This window comes from Protomyctophum parallelum (assembly GCF_964188405.1).
Source record: "Protomyctophum parallelum genome assembly, chromosome: 2".
Classification (NCBI taxonomy): Eukaryota; Metazoa; Chordata; class Actinopteri; order Myctophiformes; family Myctophidae; genus Protomyctophum; species Protomyctophum parallelum.
Genome location: NC_139699.1, coordinates 28,898,753 through 28,924,550, shown reverse-complemented (window position 1 = coordinate 28,924,550; position 25,798 = coordinate 28,898,753). Strand labels below are relative to the sequence as shown.

The 25,798-nt window shown below is 44.2% G+C and overlaps 1 protein-coding gene across 1 annotated transcript in view; it reads left to right on the top strand.

The window, feature by feature from the left end:
- LOC310855182 (AT-rich interactive domain-containing protein 3B-like) overlaps positions 1-25,798 on the top strand; it is a gene marked incomplete at its 3' end in the record, with an annotated part of 79,738 nt that overhangs the window by 20,496 nt on the left and 33,444 nt on the right. The window contains exons 3-4 of the mRNA XM_083760093.1: positions 10,041-10,115; positions 10,795-10,867. Coding sequence (XP_083616219.1) covers positions 10,041-10,115; positions 10,795-10,867 — 148 coding nt within the window. The remainder of the gene's footprint in view (positions 1-10,040; positions 10,116-10,794; positions 10,868-25,798) is intronic.

Here is a 25,798-nt window from a genome sequence, read left to right as displayed (position 1 = left end):
AAAGATAAGAAAGAGTAGCAGCTTCTCCCTGCGTGCGATTACACTACACTTCATTATAACATTGGACTGTTACTCTGTAAGCGCCGGTATCCAATGACACATCACTCCATGTTCTTGCTGTTTGCACTTGTGCACCTACCAAGTGCAAAGTCTATATGTACAATAACTAATATGTGCAATATGTTCAGCATAAGCTGTACAATATTACTGCTATATCTCCTCGAACAGGTCTGTGCAATTGCAATTGACTGCTCACAGTTGAGCTGAGCCTATACTATACCCCTTATATTCATTTTTTAACTTTTTTTAATCAATTACTCTTATATTTTATACTTTTAATAACTTTTTGTTGGTCTTCATTATATGTGAAAATACTAGCAAATAGCAAAACAGAATTATTTCACTTGTGTTTCAGAGGACAGTACATATCGAATAGCCTGTAATGTCTTGTTCACTTCTGTGTACTGTACAAGTGCTAATGAAAGGAAACGTGCAGCCTACTCACTGGCTACTCATCATTTATCAGTACCATTGGCGCTAGTCCAAAGTTTCAGCCGTAAGGCTTATGGCGTTCCCTGATTGTGATTAAATTACTATCGCTGTCCTGTATTTAAAAGATTTCTCGGGCTGAGCTGTTTTGACAGCCAGTAATTTAGCTAAAAAGATTAGCCAGTGACTGCTGTGAAAAGAGGACCTTTGGGTTGTTATTGTGGGCTCCTGTTACTGGTGTAAACACAGGAATGTTGGTGTATTTTGGCTAAAGTCTCCCGTCTAATGTGGCTAAGCTGAATGAGCGCTCAGTGACATTTATTTACTAGCGATTGACTGCCTTGGGTTTCTTTCAGATATGTGTTTTTTGTTTGTGTATGCGCTACAGATGCAGACATGCAGAAAAACATGCAAGTCACATGTACACATGCTAAAAATGAGGCTCCTTGTGATCTTTCTCTATAGAAGACAAAGTTGACTGATGTTTCTAGTTTTTGATCAGGAATCCCCACAGGAAATATTCTCCAGTGGTGTTAGTCAAAGTTTAGGTGTCTCGTGGAGGTTAAGGGGTAAGGTCACGCTACCATTGGGAGCGCACTGCTCCTGCTCTCCTCTCCGTTTGCGCAGCCGGCTGATGGCTGAGGGTGATGAGTATTGACATGTGCTGTGAGATTGCGTCCGGAGGGGGCTAGGGGACTTCCCCGTGTTTGCAAATCCAAGGCTATTGATTTGGCCCCCCTTGTTCAATGGCCCTCCTGTCCTGTCCCTCTGGGGTACTACTGGATTTGTGGCAGGCTGTGAAGAAGCAGCAGAGGTGAGAGACGGAGGGAGCTGTGACTGTGGCACAGGGCTTGGGCGCTGTGACTTAAAATCAATATCACAATGAACTTTTGCCTCGATTACAATTAATGAATCCGTCAAATTAAACATATTTTTAACGCACATTTAAAACAACTGAGATTGACCAAAGTGCTGTAAAGGTGGAAAAACAATCAAAGCATATACATACAAGTGTCAACATAAGCACAAATTATTTATTTTGTTAAATGGTGAAAATAGCAAATCAATAATACAGGTCTTAAGTTGTTAATCAGAATAATCAGTTTATTATTAAAGAAAACGATTGCAACTTGTTTGTGTTGATATATAAGAAATTAAAAAAAAAATATAGGCCTACTATCTATCTATCTCATTCTAAATGTCGGTTTCTCTACATTTTCGGTTAATTGCCGAGCCCTAGTTGTGACTGTGACAGTAGCAGTGGACAGACCGACAGGGTTACAGGGGGGTGGGGTGGGGTAGGGTAGCTCAGTGGCTGACGTTGCTCTAATGTGGCAGGGACACGTGCCTGTTTTTCATTAGCCCCCTTCCAGTACATGGGATCACACACTGCCAGTCTGCAAACAACTGTTGGCCAGCCCTGTGCCACGTTTCAGATGGTCCAACACGGGGCCGTCCCACCAACGGGCGTTATGTAGCCAGTTTTATCTTCAGCACGACGACAATGACCTACTTCAAGTAGCATGGAACACTGATCTCCACTGTGTGCTGTGGGTTGGCCTGCTTTATAATACAAATGTACACGAAGCCAGTTTTTCCTCTCATTGTGCATTCTTTATGGTGTGAGATAAGAATCTAACGCTGTGATAATTATCCAGGAAGCTACTTCCATTTCTTGTGTCCCCCCTGCATAAACCCCCACAGGAAAGACGGATGCCTAAATGACATGATGTTTTTTTATTAAGAACCAGCCTCTTCATGTAATAACCACTCTGCTATCAAATTGGGAGAAGTGCTGTCAACATCCTGAGTAATCAATCCCCCCCACCCCAATCCACAACCCTCTACAGTGGCGGCCATTAACCCTTTCCTGTTGCAACTCGCCCAGCCTGCCTTACCAAAATGGAGGCCTCCCTCCCAAACAAACATTTAATGGCCACGATGAATTGCCCCTCAGGTATGCATAGAGACATTCAGGTAGGATGGAGCCTGTCTTAAAGTGTTTTGTTGAAACGCAGGAGGGAGGGTTATGTAAAGAATGTAAACTTGTTTGAAATGGAAGACTGAGCAGAGATGTGTAGAGCAACACAACTGCAGTTGTCATCACACAACTCGACTTGTTGTGTTGGCTTTGTTTAGTTTTAGTTTTAGTTTTCATGCCAAGTGCACATTTCTATGCATATAAGCCATTCATGTTTTGTTATACACTATGTGTATACTCATGTACCGTCTGTTTGATCGGGACTTATGTTCTATTTCTACTATGTTTTAATTGTTATTGTTTTTATGTGTATACGTGTTATTCAAGTCTTTTGTTCTTGTATGTAAGAGGAATAGAAACTTGACAAACGACATAGTATGAAAAAGCCTTCCTGTCAAAATTGGTTTTGAGAAGTGATTTAAAAGAAACACCAAGTTTGCTTTTTAATTTCATTACTACTGCTATTTTAGACCAGATTACACAGTTTCATCTGTGTGGTGGACCACAAATCACATGTTTGACAGAATTAACATGAAACTTTATTGTTTGATTACAGAATGTATGATCTTTACATTCTGAGTGACTGAGTCAACAGGCCTTTTGCATGTCTAATCCATGTGATCTCCCCCAGGTTAATCTGCTTGCTCAAGTTAATGTGTGATTAAAAGCAGAATGGGTTGTTAATATCACTCTACAAATACATGAACATGACTTATATTACTGTAGTTTACATGAGAAAAACCCAATAACATTGCACAATATAACATTGCCTGGATTTGGTGTTAACCAATTTTAACATGCCATCCCTATTTTGGGCATGACATTGTGATCTACGAACCTTGTACACCACCATCGCATGGATAAGGTGGTGGTTAAAGGATGGAATAATTTGATGACCGGTGGAGTCTTTGTGTCTCCTACCAAGTTTCTTATTGACCGATGACCCGGTCATTCAATTATTGGCTCAGCAATGAGACAATAACACAAAAATCTCCCTGAATTCAAGATTTAGAGGGGTGTGTAATTGATAGAAAATAAGTCATTTTTGGGGGTGACCTACTCCTTTAAGTGGTTCATTGATTTAGAGTACAGAGCTACAGTAAATAGTTACAATCTTCTTGAAATTATTTCGCAACATTAAAATGAGATTAGTGGTTGGATTTTAGAAGCATTTAGTTACATGAGTATCTAGCTATTTGTACACGGGTGTCAAATTTGGTGTGACAAATCTACAGAGAATTCTGGAAATTTGAGTCTGAAAATGTATGGAATTTTAAAATGGAAAAAGTATAGGAACCCTGTAGGGCAGTGTAGGTCCTATATGTAAATGTATCATAAAATTGTCTTATCTGTGGTAAATCTTTGTTAAAAAAACGGATGATATGCAATTCATTCACAAGATATGAGACCATTACAGCAGGTCGTAGCATTGAGATACCCACAGGGAGACTGTAAACCTTACTTTGAAAACCACTCCCATAGATAACAATCTGTCTTCTCATCACTTTCAGCTGGCATTTTAAGGTGCCAGCTGAAATTACTTTGTAGTGTTAATTTTTTATCCTGATTCACAATATATACCACACATACTGTACACAATATGATTACAATGATGAAAGAATGGGAAAAAAATGATATATTGTATATAAAGAACACACACACACACACACACACACACACACACACTACTTTTATGCTCTCTTAGTCCCTAATGACCCACTGATCAAGTACTTTATTCTCATTCCTTACTTTGTGCTTGGCCAGTATGGCCATAATGTGATTATCCTGCCCACCGCCTGTCCAGTAAACCTGCTAACAGCATTAGGAGGTTAGGGGGGGAGGGGGGGACATACATGGACATAGTATGTCTCATACGTATAAATATTAAATGTATCTTAGATGTTTTATTATAAAATGGATTCACTTAACTACATAGATTCAATATGTCTTAAGGATTGACCAAAACATGAACCGTTATAGTGCATTATTGAAGAATTAGAATGGCACACAGACTATTTTCAGCAGCTAGGTTGAATTATAATTTATAAGATACTAGCCTGCTTCCTGCTGCAGCCTGTCATGTATCTAGGCAGGGTGTGGGAACTTTAAAAGCGGGTGCTATTGCAGTCCTTCTTAGATGTATGGGTGGAGTGCTCTGCACATGATGGCGGGGCGGAGGGCTCTGATCATAATGAATGGTCCCCAAATGACGGGGATCCACTTTAACTCGTCAGAAGGCAACATAGTGTTAACATTCTTCCACTGACCACCGTCTCCATTCAAGAGCCGACATGTCTGCCCATGGTTGCAGCCTCAACGTTTCGATGTCCATTCTTTGTGTTTGTGTGTCCCTTTTTTGGGCTGAGTTGAGAAGTTGGCTAGTTTGCTTTGAGCCGCAATTGATCTAATTGGCATTATGACCAGTCCCGGATTGATGGTCTGCCTCACACCCTCAACCACTCGTTAAATCCCTGCGACTTAGTGGTCAGAGATGATGGCCTACAAATGTAAGGTCACATGTTTGATGTATAAAAGCATAGATTTGTACAGTAACATACTGAAGCCCTTATATTTACGTTTGTTACCGTCGCAACAATAAGAAACAATCAAGCAAACAAAACATAACAGGCAAAGCGATATAATAAATGGGGGGGGGGGGGGGGGGTCTAAAAAATTAAACATCTCAACTAAATGTAAAGGCAGTGAAATGAAGAGACAACGGGTGAATGTAAAATAGTCCACATGCCAGAATTTGAACCCGGACATTTTGAGTACCCTAAAGTTTTATGTTAGAAATGTTGAGTATGGCTCCCCAGCATTTAGAAACTGCCGGATGCTTACTTGCATATGTTGGGCAATTTTTTAACATAATAAATAAAATAGCATAATAAACTGGGGCACCATTAAGATTAAGTACCATGGGTAAAAATAGGGGTTTTTCATGATTCTGAATAAATTGCAAGCATTAGTTTTGCATGAAAAACACTCCTTGGGCTAAATTTGGCCATAGCCACTGTGCTGACCTCATGACATTTGTGATGAGGTCGAAAGAGTGTTTTTCATGCAATAGTAATGCTTGCAATGGATTCAGAATCATGGAAAACCCCTAGTTTGACACGTCACATGCTACGTAAAGCATAATGAAAATGTGAAATGTTTGCCGTATATAGGATGTTAATGGTACCCCAGCTTATTATGCTAATTATGAAATTGCCCAATATATGCAAGTTAGCATCCGGCAGTTTCTACATGCTGGGGACCCATACTCAACATTTGTAATATAAATCTTTAGGGTATGCAAAATGTCTGGGTTCACAATGGGGCTCTATGGGCTGGCCAAGCCAAGGGGAGTAGACAGAGAAGCTGTAGGAGGAGGTGGTTGACCTGTCCGGGGCTGAGACAGTCTGGAGACCAGGCCTTTGTTCTGTGGAGATGCAAGGAGCACCTTGACCTCTGCACTCCCACAATGCAGTAGCCCTGGATGAGAGCCCTTTGGGGGGGGGGGGGTTGTGTGTGTGTGTCAGCAGTCATAATGATGTTCCATCAGTGCACTTAATAATAATAAGTAATGTAGCCAATCAAGAAATTTACATTCAATGTCACAAGTCAAATGCTATTGCATCAGTCGAATGCCAAAACTAAGTCTCCCTTCACATTAGAGTAGTAAATTAGCTTACACTACCTTTTGTCTGTCTTTCATGTTTTTCTTGGCCTCTGTATCTCCTTTGACACGCATGCGCGTGCACACACACACACACACACACACACACACACACACACACACACACACACACACACACACACACACACACACACTATTGAGTGTTTCACTAGCCAGCAAAACACACAGATTTATCTATGATGAGGGATGTATGTGGTCTATTACTCTGTTGGACAATCTGCAGTACAACACATGTATTGACCTGCTAACAACATACCGTATGGACTTGTTTGTTGTGTTGTAGGTTAGCACACAGACAAGTAACGTTGGCGCCGTGTAGCTATTTGCATTTTCCTGAGCCTTTCAGATCAGATTTTAGTATGCACACATCGTGTGGTATGCCCATCGGCACCCACCAGAGGAAACGGGGGGCGTGGCCCGGGGCCACTTCTATTTGGTTACTGTCAATATGATTACTCAGCAATCACCTCTAGGTCACAGAATACAAGAACATCTAGGATCTTTAAAATTGTGCAGATTGCAATGTTTTTTTATGCAAGAGCAAGCATGTTAGATTGTACATGGCTATAATCTGAATTATCTTGTCTATATAATCATTTATAATGGTTGAAGGTTAACAAAAGCAACCAGATAGAGCTCAAAGGTCACTCAGGTTTACTACATATATACAGTATGTCTAAATGGGCTAACATATAGATTTACCCTGCCATGATGATCCTCTGGTAATCTCTGTCACACAGGAAATTGACACATAAATGCGTTTTGATAAGGAGTGAGTTGGGGGAGGGGACTTAACCCATTTTAGGCGGGAACCCCTTTTGGTGCATCACGTTATGCTTTAGCTATTGAAAAATAGCAGATCTACAAGCGCTCTACGAGCTTGTAGGTCTGCTATTTTTGAAAAACGATTGACATAGAAACATAGCTTTTTCAGAAAATTTCAGGATTTAGAAGACATTTTTTAGAATCTGATCTCAGGTCAGAATGGGTTAAAGGATGCTTTGAAGGGTTTTTATGGTATTTCATCTGATTTGTATGTCACAGTACATGTGAGCAAGATAGGAAAACGGTGCATTGGGAAAGAAGATGTCTGGCCTTGATCTGAATTTAAACGTATATGTAGAGCCAGACTGTCCTAGATATCGATCTGCCTGATATATCGGCCATTATTTGACTTTCTTTTAAGAGATCGGTTGTGTCAATTTTGTAGCTGATCTTGTTCTGATTTTTGACCACTTACAACCAGAAGCCTCTTGAACATAGGATGGAAGACACTCAATGTGTTTACTAAGCAATAATTACTGTGTTAATTTATGTTTATTTATTATGCACGCCACATGCGCTGCATTCGGCACGACACATTTATTTATTAATAAATAAAAAACATGTATATATTTCATTGTTTTCTATTATCAATTCAATTGTTGGATTACCTTTTGCAGCCCTAGTCCTGCATGTTGTTTACCACCTGGAACATGCCCGTGGCCCCGTTGCAGCCCTAGCCCTGCATGTTGTTTACCACCTGGAACACTCCTGTTGCAGCCCTAGTCCTGCATGTTGTTTACCACCTGGAACACTCCCGTTGCAGCCCTAGCCCTGCATGTTGTTTACCACCTGGAACACTCCTGTTGCAGCCCTAGATCTGCATGTTGTTTACCACCTGGAACACTCCTGTTGCAGCCCTAGTCCTGCATGTTGTTTACCACCTGGAACACTCCTGTTGCAGCCCTAGTCCTGCATGTTGTTTACCACCTGGAACACTCCTGTTGCAGCCCTAGTCCTGCATGTTGTTTACCACCTGGAACACTCCCGTTGCAGCCCTAGCCCTGCATGTTGTTTACCACCTGGAACACTCCTGTTGCAGCCCTAGCCCTGCATGTTGTTTACCACCTGGAACACTCCTGTTGCAGCCCTAGATCTGCATGTTGTTTACCACCTGGAACACTCCCGTTGCAGCCCTAGTCCTGCATGTTGTTTACCACCTGGAACACTCCTGTTGCAGCCCTAGTCCTGCATGTTGTTTACCACCTGGAACACTCCTGTTGCAGCCCTAGTCCTGCATGTTGTTTACCACCTGGAACACTCCTGTTGCAGCCCTAGCCCTGCATGTTGTTTACCACCTGGAACACTCCTGTTGCAGCCCTAGCCCTGCATGTTGTTTACCACCTGGAACACTCCCGTTGCAGCCCTAGCCCTGCATGTTGTTTACCACCTGGAACACTCCTGTTGCAGCCCTAGCCCTGCATGTTGTTTATCACCTGGCTGGAACATGTCCAGCAGCAGTAGCCAGACCACAAGCACTTGGCCCTGTCACTGGGCTGATGACGATTTGTTTGAGGAAGTGCGAACGCTGACAACCCCTTACAAGTAGGAGAGAGTGAGAGGGTGAGAATGACTTGCTCTCGGGGGCCTAGGCAACCTTTGCCCTCCCGGGCTCTCGTTTCAGTGCCTGTTGGTCGCCTTACTGACCAATGGGCTACTTCTGGTGAAAGGAGATCCTGAGGCCGTGGCTATTAACATCCCCTCTCTCTCCGAGCGGATCTTGTTTTGATTCCTGATGCTTTTATAGGTTTGTCTTTAGGAGGAAAATTCCTGCTCTGCACATACCGTGCACCCTCTTCTGCCTTTTTCTGCCCCTATTTTCCCTGCCGGCTTCCCGTCCTGTGGGGCCAGTGACCCCCACCCACCGTACACACACACACACACACACAAACACACACACTTGGTTGTTTCTTGTGTACACAAACACGTGCACGCACAGCACTAAAAGCCTGATTTATACTGTGTTGCATGCCGCTGTTGCATGGCGTAAATAGAAGATATACAAGCTCATAACGCGTCACGAATGTGACCCATTGTGAGCTTGTATATCTATTATTTATGCTGTACAATACTGGCACGCAACTAAGTATAACTGAGGCACACACACACACACACCTCCTCACCTCTCTTGACAGTCAGCTACACACCCCGTGAACTTGGCCGCCCATTGCAGCTGTGTTGGAGATGAAGGATGGGGGGCCCTTGTATCCAGCTGGGATCGGAAGACACAGGGGCGGGAGCAGGGCAGGGAGGGGAGGGGGCAGAGCAGGGCAGGCCCAGATGCAGATGGTTTAGGGCCAAATGGAGATGTTTGAGGAGGAAAGGGGGGGAGGGGAGGGGAACGTGCAAGCTCAGGGGCACAATAACTAATCCAACCTCTGGAAAAATAAACTGCCGTATTGCATTGGAAAGTATGAGTGCATAGTTTTGACGAGAATACGCTGCTATTTGTCAGAAAGTGACTGCAAATGATTGGTGTTGTTTCAAAAAGCTGTATACCCTCAACAACGCAATGTGACTGATAGCTCTGTTACACAATGCTGTACCCCCTCCAACTGTATACACTCCCCATATGTGCTAATTTGCACTATAAGTTCTGGATAAGTGTCTGCTAACTGTAATTATAATTGTATCTGTACACTGACTGTACTGGCATAGTGCCCTTCTCTCCTTCAGATTATAATTGTGATCTTAAATTACAAATGCTGTTTCAATGTGTAGGCGAACCTTTTCAAAAACACCAAAAACGGATCTACAAGATCCCAGCACATCACATTGAGCTTTTAAATCGGCTATTCGTCTTATGAGAAAGTATATAGGGCTTCAGTGGTTGGCCACTTGGACCCCAGCGTCCATATTCTGGGGGGAACATTAGCCAAAAATGGCCGATCAACAAACTCACAATTGCTTCTTTGCATTGCATTGTGAGCTTGTAGATCGGCTATTGTTGCCGAAGAGATTTGGCGTAGACATGGGAAAACTTGTCAAAATACAGTTGTAACCCAAGTCCAATTCTCCAAGACAACAGGGCATCTGACTGTGTTCCATGTGTCTCTTGTGCTGTAGAATGGGAATGCAAGCTGGGCGGACGATGCAGACGCAAACAGAGGGAGAGGAGAGGCCTCCAGAGACTTTGCTAAGGTGAGTGTCTTGAGTCCACAGTGAACCAACAGGCCATCAAATGGTCTGGGAAAGAAAAATGACAAGCCAATATGAATAGGCACATCATCAGATACACTTAAAAATAAACATAAAAAAAAAAAAGAAGCTATGGATCAGAGCTCTACTGGGGGAAAAAAAAAGATACACATACTACAATGTCCCACAAAATTATCAAATGTAGCAGATCTGTGTGAAGTGACACGTTTTGAGCTTGTAGATGTTCTACTTTTTGATACCTGATAAGTAACAGTTTTGGGCATATGAGTTTTTGACCCGTCAATATATAATTTATCATTTATTAAGAGGGGCAGCAATTTACAACTACACATCAAAATCCTTAGTGTTAACTTTGAGAGTGTAAAAGTTGACTCATAATGGTTCATTTCTACACTCGGATGGAATTCGCTGTGCCTACCTTGTCACACCCATCCTCATAATTAATTGTGTTTATAAATCACACCATCAAGCTAATTTGACAGTGAGGTCAGGTGTAACGTGTGATATTATCTACGATCTATGATTCGTTGTTAGGGCCACAAGGGCTGGTGGTAGTTCACCTCGGAAGGGTGGGGTGTCAGAAATGGCTGGAGTTGTGTGAACCTGCTTGAAGTAGACGTATAAATAGATGTCTGACTTCCTGTTGTGTTTTGCTCCTCAGCTGTATGAACTGGACAACGACCCCAACAGGAAAGAGTTCTTGGATGACCTTTTCACCTTCATGCAGAAAAGAGGTAAGATCACCTCAAAGAAGGAATACGAACTGTCTTCATGTGTTCACAGTTTAGCGTTTACACCCCTGCTGTGTTATGAAAGGCGTAGCAAAGTGTACATAATGATGTAATAACGATGTTCATATGTTGGATCCAGAGCCTTTGTGTCCACTGAGAGATAACTGTGTAACTCTGTATAAATAATCTAAGAAACTAATTATTGAATCACTCCCGTCTACTATGAAGAAGAAGACTTTGTAGATTGTGATTTTGAGAGTTATAAATGAGCCAGCATTATCTGCTCACGCTGAGATGAGACGAGATAAACAACATTAATCCCCGGGAGGAATGACCTTGCGTTCATTAACTTCAATTAAGTTAATGAATGTTGGATGTGGACCAATGAGCAATTATTATAATTTTGATACTTTAAATATATATACATATATATATTTTTTTAATAATCTTGATAACAGCAGGCGTAGCGTGGGATTCAGAGCAGAGCTCAGGATAACCTCCTTGTTTTCATACCCCAGTTTGGGTTCTGATTTAGGATGGCACCCAGTTGGGGGTTGGGTAGCAAATACCACAAGTTGCCTTCCTTCACAGTCGTTTCCTGCTGGATGGGTTATCGTGCTTCTCCAGAGCAACTGAAAACTTGTACAGCGAGATGACTGGTACTATTTGAAAACCCATTGTACAGCGAGATGACTGGTACTATTAACCCATTGGCCATTGTACAGCCAGATGACTGGTACTAAACCGATTGTACAGCCAGATGTCTGGTACTATTTACTGGTACTAAACCCATTGTACAGCGAGATGACTGGTACTATTTACTGGTACTAAACCCATTGTACAGCGAGATGACTGGTACTATTTACTGGTACTAAACCCATTGTACAGCGAGAGGACTGGTACTATTTGTTTGCTTTTGGACAACTGGACCAAAACACCAGTAGTCACTATTTTCATGCGTGTATGAATACCTTCATGTATACCGGTATGTCCGTAACCGTAACTCTTTTATTTTGTTTAATACATTTAACTATGTGACTGCAGTTGTGGGAAGCTAGCACTTTTTTACACAAATCATCTCTTCTGGGGGTCCCTGGCTCAACATTTTGTGTGTGTGTGTGTGTGTGTGTGTGTGTGTGTGTGTGTGTGTGTGTGTGTGTGTGTGTGTGTGTGTGTGTGTGTGTGTGTGTGTGTGTGTGTGTGTGTGTGTGTGTGTGTGTGTGTGTGTGTGTGTGTGTGTGTGTGTGTGTGTGTGTGTGTGTGTGTGTGTGTGTGTGTGTGTGTGTGTGAGAGAGAGAGTGTGAGTGTGTCCTAAATGTACTATTTTAGCTTGACATTTTTCCAACTTGTTCCCCAGAATGCATTGAATCTGCAACCTTCATTATCACAAAAGGCTTTTTCAGACTTAATATCATATACCTATATTGTATGTCGATATTGGTATATACTGACACTGACGGATTCATCCATATTTTGTATTGTATTATAATAATAGTAATATTTTTAAAGATATTTTTTTTTGCGGCTTACGCCTTTTATTGATTTTTTAAGGGATAGAAAGTAGGCTGACAGGAAACGGGAGAGAGATGGGGGGATGACATGCGGTAAAGGCCGTGTCGGGAGTCGAACCCGCGGCACACCGCGACTGGATCACCAGTCCGGTGCCCAGACCGTTACGCTACGGCCTGGGCCAATAATAGTAATATTAATAATTATAATAAAATTGCATCTCAAAATGAACAAGAAAACAGAAAACTGAGACCTTTATATCTTAGAAACAAACAGGATTATCTATAGTTTAATTTAGTTATGTTTTAGATTAAAACAAATACAACTGCTAATTTCAAAGTGATAAAAAATTCCTGTATTAGCTACTGTTGTCTACTCTGTTAAAATACTCACTGCTAATAGCTTAGAAACCGTGAAATCTCATTAGTCTCCACTATCCGATTGGCCTGCAAGTCCTATAGCTCCAATTTACTTCTACTTTAAAACACAGAGTTCAATTTTAATTTTAAAAAGGGTTCAAAATGCACGTGCGTCTCAAAATATAACAAAGACTAGACCAAACTCGGACGTGTTACTATTGTAATCCTTCTTCTTAAACCTGGCTTACCACACTTTGCTCATGTTAACTCCCTGATAGCCAAGACATCTCTAGATAATAGCAGCCTCCTTGCTTGGGATGTGATCCCATGCATGGTGGTCATTGGTCAAGCAGTCTGATCCCATGGTGCTTCTAGAGTTGTTCCGATATCGGTATCGGAAAAGCAGATGATACTGCTTAAAATGCTGGTATAGGTATCGGCGAGTATGCCATTCCAATCCCGCCATTCTGATAATTTACGTAATGTATTGCATATTTCATATTGTGAATGCTTCAGTTGATGCAGTGTTTTACACTCTTACTGTACTATTTACATAATTATTTTACTAACGTTAACAATTAGTAATGGTCTTTATTTATTTATTCCTAGATCAGTGGTTCTCAAACTTTTTAATTTCCAGGAACCCCATAACTCTGAGAGTGTAAAAATATGAAAAGCTCAATGTGTATACTCAGCTTTACAGACTTGCAAAGTCCCTTCCAGACTGGGCGCGTTTTTCGGAATAAACTGCGGAAAAACGCAGCTAAAAATAAGAAAGACGCAGCAGGTCTGGTGTCATGGTGTTCAGAGGGTCTGGTGTCATGGTGTTCAGAGGGTCTGGTGCTCAGAGGGTCTGGTGTCAGAGGGTCTGGTGTCATGGTGTCAGAAGGTATGGTGTCAGAGGGTCTGGTGTCATGGTGCTCAGAGGGTCTGGTGTCATGGTGCTCAGAGGGTCTGGTGTCATGGTGCTCAGAGGGTCTGGTGTCATGGTGCTCAGAGGGTCTGGTGTCATGGTGCTCAGAGGGTCTGGTGTCATGGTGCTCAGAGGGTCTGGTGTCATGGTGCTCAGAGGGTCTGGTGTCATGGTGCTCAGAGGGTCTGGTGTCATGGTGCTCAGAGGGTCTGGTGTCATGGTGCTCAGAGGGTCTGGTGTCATGGTGTCAGAAGGTCTGGTGTCATGGTGTCAGAAGGTCTGGTGTCATGGTGCACAGAGGGTCTGGTGTCATGGTGCTCAGAGGGTCTGGTGTCATGGTGCACAGAGGGTCTGGTGTCATGGTGCTCAGAGGGTCTGGTGTCATGGTGCTCAGAGGGTCTGGTGTCATGGTGTCAGAAGGTCTGGTGTCATGGTGCTCAGAGGGTCTGGTGTCATGGTGCTCAGAGAGTCTGGTGTCATGGTGCTCAGAGGGTCTGGTGTCATGGTGCTCAGAAGGTCTGGTGTCATGGTGTTCAGAGGGTCTGGTGTCATGGTGTCAGAGGGTCTGGTGTCATGGTGCTCAGAGGGTCTGGTGTCATGGTGCTCAGAGGGTCTGGTGTCATGGTGCTCAGAGGGTCTGGTGTCATGGTGCTCAGAGGGTCTGGTGTCATGGTGCTCAGAGGGTCTGGTGTCATGGTGCTCAGAGGGTCTGGTGTCATGGTGCTCAGAGGGTCTGGTGTCATGGTGCTCAGAGGGTCTGGTGACATGGTGCTCAGAGGGTCTGGTGTCATGGTGTTCAGAGGGTCTGGTGTCATGGTGCTCAGAGGGTCTGGTGTCATGGTGCTCAGAGGGTCTGGTGTCATGGTGCTCAGAGGGTCTGGTGTCATGGTGCTCAGAGGGTCTGGTGTCATGGTGCTCAGAGGGTCTGGTGTCATGGTGCTCAGAGGGTCTGGTGTCATGGTGTTCAGAGGGTCTGGTGTCATGGTGCTCAGAGGGTCTGGTGTCATGGTGCTCAGAGGGTCTGGTGTCATGGTGTCAGAGGGTCTGGTGTCATGGTGCTCAGAAGGTCTGGTGTCATGGTGCTCAGAGGGTCTGGTGTCATGGTGCACAGAGGGTCTGGTGTCATGGTGCTCAGAGGGTCTGGTGTCATGGTGTCAGAGGGTCTGGTGTCATGGTGTCAGAAGGTCTGGTGTCATGGTGCTCAGAGGGTCTGGTGTCATGGTGCTCAGAGGGTCTGGTGTCATGGTGTCAGAGGGTCTGGTGTCATGGTGCACAGAGGGTCTGGTGTCATGGTGTCAGAGGGTCTGGTGTCATGGTGCTCAGAGGGTCTGGTGTCATGGTGCTCAGAGGGTCTGGTGTCATGGTGTCAGAGGGTCTGGTGTCATGGTGTCAGAAGGTCTGGTGTCATGGTGCTCAGAGGGTCTGGTACCAGTTTGTGATTGAACTCATTTGGTTGGCAAACAGCATGCTTGGCTTGGCCTCGAACTAGCCTTCATAATATGATGAGCACATTCTTTCTCCCCCGCTTTGAAGACACACGCACGCACACACGCATACAAGACCATATGCACACGTACTGTGCATGTGAACATGCATGCACATCTTCAAACATGCCCCACATATGTGGGACAGCTAATGCACTATGGCATTTATCAGACATATGTGGGGCATGTTTGAAGATGAATGGCTGAGGTAATAACTTGTGGAGGTGAATCCCAGTGTTATTTTATGTTATTACAGTGCTGCTTACTTTGTTATATCTTGTCAGGTTGTGAATAAGGTGTGGTAGGTGGGTGCACGCACGCACGCACTTAATAATATTGTGTGGGTGTGGGGCAGTATGTATGTCATGGTATGTGTAAGATAAGATACAACATGATTAAACCTGCGGGGGTATTTTGACCATTTCAAGTAGGAACAGAAGGCACACCACACCACACAACAAAATAGAAGGCATCTGATCTTATATTTAATCTAGCAGAGACATGGCTATATTTATTATGGTAGATGCCGCAATGATGTAACGTGTGTGTGTGTTTTTGTTTATGTGAAAGTGAGTACATGCACGACGTGTGTCCTTTTTCATCTATGCGCGCATGTTGGTGCAAACAGGGCTCGACAGTGTGACTAGGTAGTCGCATTTGCTACAAAAAAAACCCGTGCGAGTTGTAGAATTCAATTTGTAGCACTACAGGATTTGACCGTTCAATTGTGATAGACAAGGCTCTGATACCGCAAGTGCACATTCTATTAGTTTCAGTTCTATACCTACATTTATATTTGTAGTACGGCGGTGTCGTTCGCCAAAAAGAGCAGATCTACAAGCTAACAACGTGTCGAGGCTCGATGCATCCTTAGCTTGAAGATCTGTTCCCCTTGCTTCCACCGCACCGCTCCGCCCTCCCCCTTAGAGCGAACGCAGCATGATAGTGTCCCCGACACGTTGAATACTAAACTTATTTGTAAAGTTCGAACGCCAACTTTTAACCAAACGCGGGAGAAACACTGTGCACGGCTGCACGCACAATAAAGAGTGCACGAGCGCACGCACATGACGGATTCATATCGATCAAAACAATACTTAGCACATTGATCGTTTACAAAAGCGTGTGTTGCACAGCGTGAATGATATTAGTAATCACCGACATGGCTGGATAAATATCAGTGGTCCATCCATTGTGTGACCTGCTAAACGAGCAACGGTAGGCAGCCGAGGGGTGATTTCATCCAACACCCAAAGGACTGTCCCCCCACCACCACCATAGTTAATAGATGTTCTGTCTGAAGCACCCAAAGCCAAGGAGAATGTTAAAATTTAATTCACAATCGAGCATCCTGCCCTGCACCAAATATCAGCTGTCTATCCATCCATCCATCCATTCATCCATGAGCAACATAGAAATTAATCTATCTGCATAAAAAACAAATGGTCTATCATCATAAAAACAAATTGGTTATATAGATTATATAAAAACAAACATAAAAATTATATCCTGATGAATATCAATATTTTGATAATTGCTGAAAAGATATTGTCGTATAATATTTTGCCATATTGCCCGCCCCTACCTATCATATCACTTTATTAAAGATAAATCACACCTGTGTGAAGTGAGGGACACTCTTATCATCACATCTTCATGAATCATACTGGCCAATCAGAATACCTGTGATTGGTTTAATAGCTGATTTGCTCATTTGCATATGACGTACATTTTCATTTGATGTTTAATTCACGTCATATTTAGCTGAATTTTGACAAAAGTTCTCTGTTCATTGCCAATGCCTAATATTGAGACGTGTGAGGACAGAATTTAGCGGACATTTGACCTGAATGCCCCTTTCATTGTCAATGGCAAATCTTGAGATGTGTGGGGACTAAAGCTGTATACGCGCCCCTCAAAAACACATTATTTGATAACTTTTCATCGTGCTCCTAAAATAATTTGTGTGCTACTATATAAAAAAAAAAAGCTAAGCTAAGCCCTGGGTGCAAATCTATGGCTATGCCTTATCAATGAGAGCAGGTTTTAAGTTCTAGCCAGTTCATTATCAGTGGCTGTCATACATGCTGTCACAGGCCTCGTCTACTATGGTTGTTGGTTGATTGTGTCCGCCATTGAATGTGTTCCTCTTGGTTATTTTATTTAAAAGAAATGGTCCTACTATGAGTGCTATCTAACCTTTTCAGGCTGTGAACCAAAATAATCATATTTGAACTGTGGAGTGTGGAACCCCCACCCTGATAAGCACTTGGAATGTAGGTGTTGCAGCATTCACTTTAGTTTGATTTGGTTCCAGGAAGGCGTGTTGTGCTTGTAGATCTGTCAATTTCACTATTTATATCTATATTAACAAGTGAGAAGTTGTCACGTGGCGAAAAGATGTGCGCAAAGCGAACTAGCCAATGAAAAGATGTGCGCATGAAAACAGTTCGCAAACACCCCCCCCCCTTCCCTCTTTGGCTGCTGTAATGTGATCTCCCCTATGGATCTCCGTCTCCGTACTCCGCAGAGAAACCTTACCTCACGGATAGTCGCCTCACCATTTCGCTTATTCCTTCTAAATCTCTGAATTTAAAATATAGCTCGCTCAGTTTTCGCCGTGAGCTTCGTCAGGTGCTATCATAGCACCTGACGAAGCTCACGGCGAAACGCGTCGTGCTAATAAATAAGTTTGATGCAGTAAGTTGTCCGTCTCTGTTCCCTGGAGTGTGCAGTCCCTTCCTTGGAAGGTTTTTCTCTTTTTTGATGTCTATGCCTGCTAACAAAAGGTAGATCACGATCTCGGCCAGCGCCAAAAATGCTCCCCGACAGCATAATCGGAGCAAATACCGGGCAGTGTGTATGAGCCATAACGTGTTGACTACACTACACTACACTAATAAGGACACATAATAATAACTAATAACCCATCCGTTACTACATGTGGAGTCAACTCCCGCAATTTCCTTCTTCCCATAGTGCGCGGCAAAGTAACTCTGGGATGAAATTCTAGTATATATATATATATATATTATTATTTTTTTAGGGGGGGGGGAGTTGGAATAAAAATGGTTTTAAATGTCCTTAAATTGTCACTTAACTAGCATCTGGGGACTACCCCAAAATCATCCCACAGGTTGAGAACCGTACTCAATCATGTGCGTGTGTCACACACCCCCACCCTTTGTATCTGTGTGAGGTGCAGCAGCCTGCCAGTGTGCTGTGTTCTGAGCACTAAGGTCTTGTTTAGAAGGTGATGAATTGGGTGGTCGTCTGGGAGCAGGAACCAGAGGGTCTGTCAGAAGACCCTGTTAGCATGTCCACCAGTCCTCTGGCACACTCTGGGAGTGACCCTGTGTCTGTTAAGGCTGCTCACACACGCACATCCATCACACGGACAGACAGACGGCAGCACAAACTAAACGGGTTGATTAAACACTTTCACCCTGGCCTTCCTACTTTGGGCATGTCATTGTAGGTGAACATTTTTCAAAGATTAAAAAAGAAATAGCATATCTAAATACTCAACATAGTGTGTATTTTTTGGAAATGTTTGAATGGGTTTTATGTGATTAACCACTTGAACCCTAGCATCCCTATATTAGGGGAAGATCAGTGTATTCTCCACCAATTCTGATCATTGTGTCTTGTAGCGCGCGTGTGCGTTTATACATTTATATTTGATAAAATAAAAATGTAAAAATGAATGGTAGCCATGATTTATGTTTTTTTGTATTGGTTAATTTCTATACATTTCTGTATCAATTCAAATAATTTCATTATGGTGCATTTTGTCACAACTCACAAATGGCTTTCCATATGATAGGAAATATAGACAAGCCAGAAAGAGGATGATTTTATTCAACGAAACAACGCCATTTTCGTGTGATTTTCCCGCTAAGTGGAAGGACACAAGAGAGAATGTCATTCTAGCAATTATTCCTAGATGGCTGAAAATTAACTGGCCATGGCTTTTAAGCATTTAAAAGGCAGTGCCGAAGCGCATGCACTCATGCAGGCTGCAACAATGACTGCTGCTGACATTTGCGAGGCTTGGAAACCTGTGAGGTCAATGCTTTTAGCTGGAGGGCCACTTGTGTATAGCTGTCGCACTGGGCGCGAGGAAATTATTTTAGTATTGGAGCCAACTGAGAGTGAGAACGACACCCCCTCTTCCGCCCCTTCTTCAACAGGCTCTTGGCTGACCTCCGCTGTCTCCTAAATTGGAGTCTTAATCAGTGTGAACAAATTGCTTGGCTAGCGTCCCACTCTGCTCTGCCGTCAGTGCCAGGAGCATTCCTGTGAAATACAGTGAGATGGAGAGCCAAACCCCCATTATTACTGGCACCATCTTACTAGCCTGTGTGTAGCTGCCAGCACATTTTACAGTCACTGTACTTAAGTCTTTAGCAGTCTTTTTTTTAAAGTAATATATTGTGTTTGATAGGAACTGTTATTGCGGTGCCACAGTTGTGGCCTTTCTAAGAAAGTGAATAGTCCACCACAGAGTATTCGGAAGCATTTGAAGAAGCAGTGTGAGGTTGTTTGAGGAAAAGGGAGAGAGGGAGTGCGAGAGAGAGAGCGAGAGACAAATGGTGGAGCGATTTCCCACCTCATCCTGGGGCCTCTGGGCCTTGTGAGAAGAGCAACAACGGAAGGAAAACTTACGAGGGATTCCCATTTCCTGGCTCTGCGCTTAAAAACAGGAACGTACGTGTGTGTGTGTGTGTGTGTGTGTGTGTGTGTGTGTGTGTGTGTGTGTGTGTGTGTGTGTGTGTGTGTGTGTGTGTGTGTGTGTGTGTGTGTGTGTGTGTGTGTGTGATTTCAGCAGCTGTCTTAAATCCTGTCCGTGTGTAAAGAGGCCCTGTATCACAGAAACAACAGAAGGCGCAAGGAAAAAAAAGCTTACAACGTTCCTCTGTACTCTTATAACCTTACTGGCCACTTTTATCTTACACATTCAGCAGCAGTCAGACAGGAGAAAGAGCTTTATTATGTTCAACACAACTCTTATTTTCTCTAATCTATCATCCACCATTAGTTTCTTGTGCTTAGTTATTCCTTCTACCCATTTTTTGGTTCCTGTTGCGATTTTCTCTGCCTGACACCATTTCTTTAACCTGAGGTCTTTGCAGGACCCCAATTAAAAGCCTATATCCTTGATCAGAACATGACGTGTGTTGTGAGCTTGTAGACATGCTATGTTTGCTGAACGTTCACCTATTGTGACATTCCCAGAATTGGGATTCTAGCCTAGCGTCCATGTAACCTCGCGTAACCAGGCTTTCCACCTCGGAGGAAAGCTTGGTCTTTCCCTCAAACCGGAAGACTAATAGCTTCCCAATAAAAGTGTGACTCATTCTCTCTTTAGTGGGAAGGTATTATTCTTCCGGTTTGAGGGAAAGGAAGTTCCAGATTGAGGGTTCCGGCCTGATAACAATGACTACAACATGACGTAACGATATCATCTGCTCCAAACCGGATCATAAACCCGAAAACGAATGCTGCCCAGGCTGGGGTCCATGTGGTTCATTCTCCTTCCTATGCCACAAGAACGTTGCGTGAACATGATGGTGCTCTCTCACCTCATTGCCATCATTTTGGCAGTGCAGAAGCTGATGTTTGCTGCTGCTGTGTTGTTGATGTTTATGATTGCACTTACCTACTCTGAGTCAGCATAGATAAAAGCATCCTCTAAATGCCTGAGAGGTGAAGCACAATGTAAATGCACTGCAGTTGCCTGCGTTGAAGAGCGCTGGATGGATGCTAGCCCGCACACATTCCACCAGTGTCGTTCTGTGCATCATATCCATCACAACTCCTGCTTTCTTCTTACTTCAGACGCAGCACCATTCGCTGCTTCACAGCCTCTCTTTTTTTATATATATATATATATATATGTTTATTTATTAGGAAACATTGATTTACAGTATACACACACGCATGTGCTTGTCATCCTTTATCCTTACATTGTAGCGTCCCTTTTGTTTTTTTAAGACAGACACCCTCTCTAATAAGCAGATGGGCGATTGTTTGTTTTGGTTCGACACTCCTCTTTCTTTTAGGGATGGGGGGGTGGGCTGGAGGAGGACGAGGGGACTGGATGTGAGGGGTGGGTGTGAGATGGCAGAAGCTGCGGGTACGTTACACACAGAAGAAGGGGAAAAAAAACAAGCAACTGGCTGCCACTGCTTGTCACTTCGCTTGATTAATGTCCCCACAGGCTCTGATGGACAGAGCCAGCCTGAGAGAGACTCCTGTTCAAGGATGGGATCGGCCAACCAAGCATGGGGAGGGTAGACAGGGGGGTGGAGAGAGGGGTAAATAATGAGGAACAAGTGTTTTTGCCCCTGGCTGCCCTGAGCCAGAAACAAACCCATCGCACACGTTGTTGCAGTAGGCAGTTTAGAGTAGACGAGGCTCGATCTGCCCCGGCGTGAGCCTCTTTTTAAGTGTAGTGCACATTCAGCTTAAGCTGACCACATGGTGTGCTATCAGCACTTTAGTGAGAGCACTGTTGTTTTAGACCATGTAGGTTTGGGCCTTTGTTATATGAGGTACAGTAGTATTCTGTGTGCATTTAACTCTGAGAGTAACACAAATGCACCCAACTCTCACAATTCAATCATCACTGAGTATTCTGCCGCGTAAGCCGTCTGTGTGGGTCTGGGAGAGATGTAGTACAGATTTGGAGAAAGAAATGGGGGTGGGGGGAGTTGGTGATGACCGCCTCACGAAGATGTTCCATTTTAGTCCAATCTGTGAACCTTACTGGGAGCTTCTTAATAGCCTAATAGACTTTCAGTTGTATGGTATTGTTGTGCAGGACGAGATGAGGTAGGGCAGACCTGGTGGTCAGGCTGGCGGCGTGGGAACAGTAGTGTCCCAGCAGGACAACAGAGGATGTTTCCTCCCCTAACTGTAACCCTGAGACCAAGAGCTCTGTCCACACCAATTACACCATGAATGGGCTCTGGGGGATCCATGTATGCATTATATTACTCTCTGTGGCCGCCTCATACTGGCTCCACTAATAGCCAGGCCCTCTGTACAAGCATAGCTTCACAATAGGAACATTCTCTGGCCTTTCCCCCCCTTTTTGATATGGCCTCGTGTTCATAGTTAACACCCGAGAACTCCTGGAAAGAACCGCAACCAGCATGCTAATAACAAACAGGAGGCATTGTTTTAGGAATGCAGCATCCGTGGTAGAAGAAATGTTGTTAAAACTGTATATGTGGACTTGCATCAGTCAGGTTATGTATTCACTATGTTTTGTCTTTTGAAGTCGTCGTCGTCGTCCCCCCCCCCCCCCCCCCCCCCCCCCCCCCACACACACACACACACAAACACACACACACACACACACACACACACGCAAAAAATGTACATATAGCATTCCTTCCAACAACTATCCCACACCTATGAAGTAGGTGAATTTGATTTGCTCGTTGCCACACCCCCCACCCCCCCTCTTTCTCTCTGACTGTCCGTCCGTCCGTCCGTCCTCTTCCTTCTCCTCCCCCCACTCTCCCCTCACCCTCTGTTTATTGTGCTACAGTTACAGCCACTGAAACTTGATAACACCGTGGGGGATAAGGGCATGGGGGGAGAGCAGTTTGGGTGGTGGGCAGAGGGGGAGAGGGGCTTGGATTAAGGGGCCCTCCTGTCGTACCAAGGATGATTAATGAGCCCCTAAAAAAAAGAAGAAAAAAAGGTGGGGCCCCACCTTTTGATAGGGCAACACTGATGGACAGCAGACAAGGAAGACGAAGAAAGACACCGTCGTGTGTCTGTGCCATAAAGAGAGAGAGAGAGTGTTTGTCCCTTTTTGGACGAGAGGGGAGCAATAAGGGAGGCCATGAAAGAGATGTAAAGGGCAGACGTGGAAACCGCACTGGGAGGAGGGGACACTAAGTCTGTGGGAGAGTGAAGGGAGGCATCAGGCCTGCGTGTGTGGAAGCTAGGCACGGGGTCTGTCATTTAACCTCTGGAAGCAAGGCATCCATCACTTTGTGTAAAGGCTGATCCAACAAACCAGTCAGATACACAGACAGACAGACAGACAGACAAGCATGCTGGTGCTGGTAATACTGGGCCCAGACTCCAACCAAAGGGTGGGAACTCAAGGAGCCCAGCATAAGATCTAACCACCACGTTCTAATCATTGTCCCGACACAGACGCCAAAAGCGGGAGACTATTCTTAGCAGACTTTTCTCTCTTTTCTTTGTGGCATCAAAGATGTGGTTGTCGTGTTGATATGTTTGAGGTCTACGATTATCTTTTTGCCTCTGCTAAAACCCCACCCAAAAGCCTGGCAAATTACAGCCCAGCCTTTTAGGGAAACGAGCTAATCCACCATGGCATCGCCCGCTGTCTTCCGTAGCAGTTAGATCCGGCCTTTCTTACGACTCTAAAGGCTTGTTTCCCTGACCGTTCTGAGGCCAGATGAGTCCAGTCCATGACATGACGGAGGTGTTTGAAAGGTTGTTATTTGTATTTCCATTTGCAATAAACCTGGAACCATGAGTAGGAAAGCCCGGAGTATGCGAGAACAAAATTACTAATAACATTATGGCTACTCAAGTTGACATAAAATGGAAAAGTAATGGCATGTACCGTACGTAGGGGTGTGTGTGACAATAGGGCATTCATTAAAAAAACGGAACTGAACTGCATGTGCTGTGTCAGAGAAGTAACGGATAGAAGCGCGCAAACTTTATCCCTAAATTATATCCCCCCCCACCTCCGTGCTGGAAATAAAACGTCTGGGTTTCCGAGGCTACATCCGTGCTGACGCAATGACTTTCCAGTTTCTGGTTTAGCTTTACGCGCGGGACACATGAATCTCTCCTTCTCCGGTCAGTGCGGGTTGTTTATTTGCATGGCTCACAAAATAAGTACGGTAACAAACTAAAATGAGAACGTTATCGAGTTGTTGAGGAGGAGTAGAAGGAGAAGGTTCACGTCGTGAACGTGGAAGGTAATAGTAGATTGTATTCTGATGATGTGCCAAACTGCTGCTGCTCCCCGTTCGTATCACAGGCACCGATAGCTATCATTGACTTTATTTCATCCAACACCGCATGTGGTGGTGGTTGGCGGCGGCAGCGGCGGCAGTGCCTTACACACGGAACGGAAGATTTATGTAATGTAGTTGACTGAGGCTACTGCAACATAAAGTTATATCATGATTTATGTAATGTAGTTGACTGAGGCTACTGCAACATAAAGTTATATCATGATTTGAAGATGTATGTAATGTAGTTGACTGAGGCTATTGCAACATAAAGTTATATCATGATTTGAAGATGTATGTAATGTAGTTGACTGAGGCTACTGCAACATAAAGTTATATCATGATTTCGACCTAAATGGCATATTGGCATAATATATCAACAAGGAGAGGATGATAAAAAAAAGATTAGCCTGATGAGTCGTCCGTCTTGATCCAAGGCTCTTTCAAACACGGTCATCACTCTTCAGGCTAATCTTTTTAACTTTATTTACACTTAGAGTGACGCATTAGGCCATCATTACCTGGGTTAGCTTTACAGCTTGTGTTGAATGTTGGCATTATAATCCCTTGGTGTTTCATCAGCGTGAGTGAACGAAAATATAGGCTACAGGAGTACAGGCTGCAGCCTGGTGATACAAAAATAAACTCCACACATGAAATGCTACGATAAGGATGCAAGGATTTGTCTGTGATGTCACTGCTATGCAACAAGGAAGTAGCACAGGGAAGCACAGCAGCAGAAACAGAAGGCCATTATGAAGGAATCGGCAGTGATGTGACATCACTGACGATTCCTTGGGCATGTGACAGATTTAACTTGTCTCCGCTGTTGAGAAAACCCCCAGCTCAGCTGCTGTTTATAACATTGTGCAGTGCGGTCACCCACCCGCGTTGCGTTGCGTTCCGCCCGTACCCGCACCCGTTAATTTATAAAGGTATATTGTCCCGTCCGTTCCCACCCGTCAAACTCGGGTACCCACGGGGTATCCGCGGGTATCCCACCCGTTGCAGGACTCTGCTCTGGGGTGCCAGAAAGACATGGCTGCTTTTACTCTGAACCCCCCCCCCCCCCCCCCCCAATAAAAAAAGGCAATTAGAACAGTTATTAATGGTCGTGAATGTAGTTATCCTTTGTTGCAGGCACGTGCAGAGGGGGGGGGTGGCTTATGTGGGGGCCATTGGACCTTCAAGACGAACATTTGACAAGTTATGATAAATTCCACTATCCTAATGAATTATCTTTTAATCTGCCATCATCAGTCAGTTTTAGTTTCAGGCTAATGAGAACATATTGCTTATTTTACTGTCCAATGACATGAAATGGCACAAGGGAAGGACTCCACAAAAAGTCGACGAGCGCTACGCTTGCCCACTCATGTGCCCTTTTCTGGAGTTTGAGCCCCTGCCCCCCCAGTGCTCAAGGGAGGGCAGAATCCATTTCTTGCGACCGACGGCCGTCGCGACGGACCTGTCCGTCGGGGGGTCCGCCGGTCCGTCGGGGGGTCCGTCGGTCCGTCGGGGGGTCCGTCGGTCCGTCGGGGGGTCCGTCGGTCCGTCGGGGGGTCCGTCGGTCCGTCGGGAGGTCCGTCGGTCCGTCGGGGGGTCCGTCGGTCGGTCGGTCAGTTTTTGCGTCGCGACCGTCGGTCGCA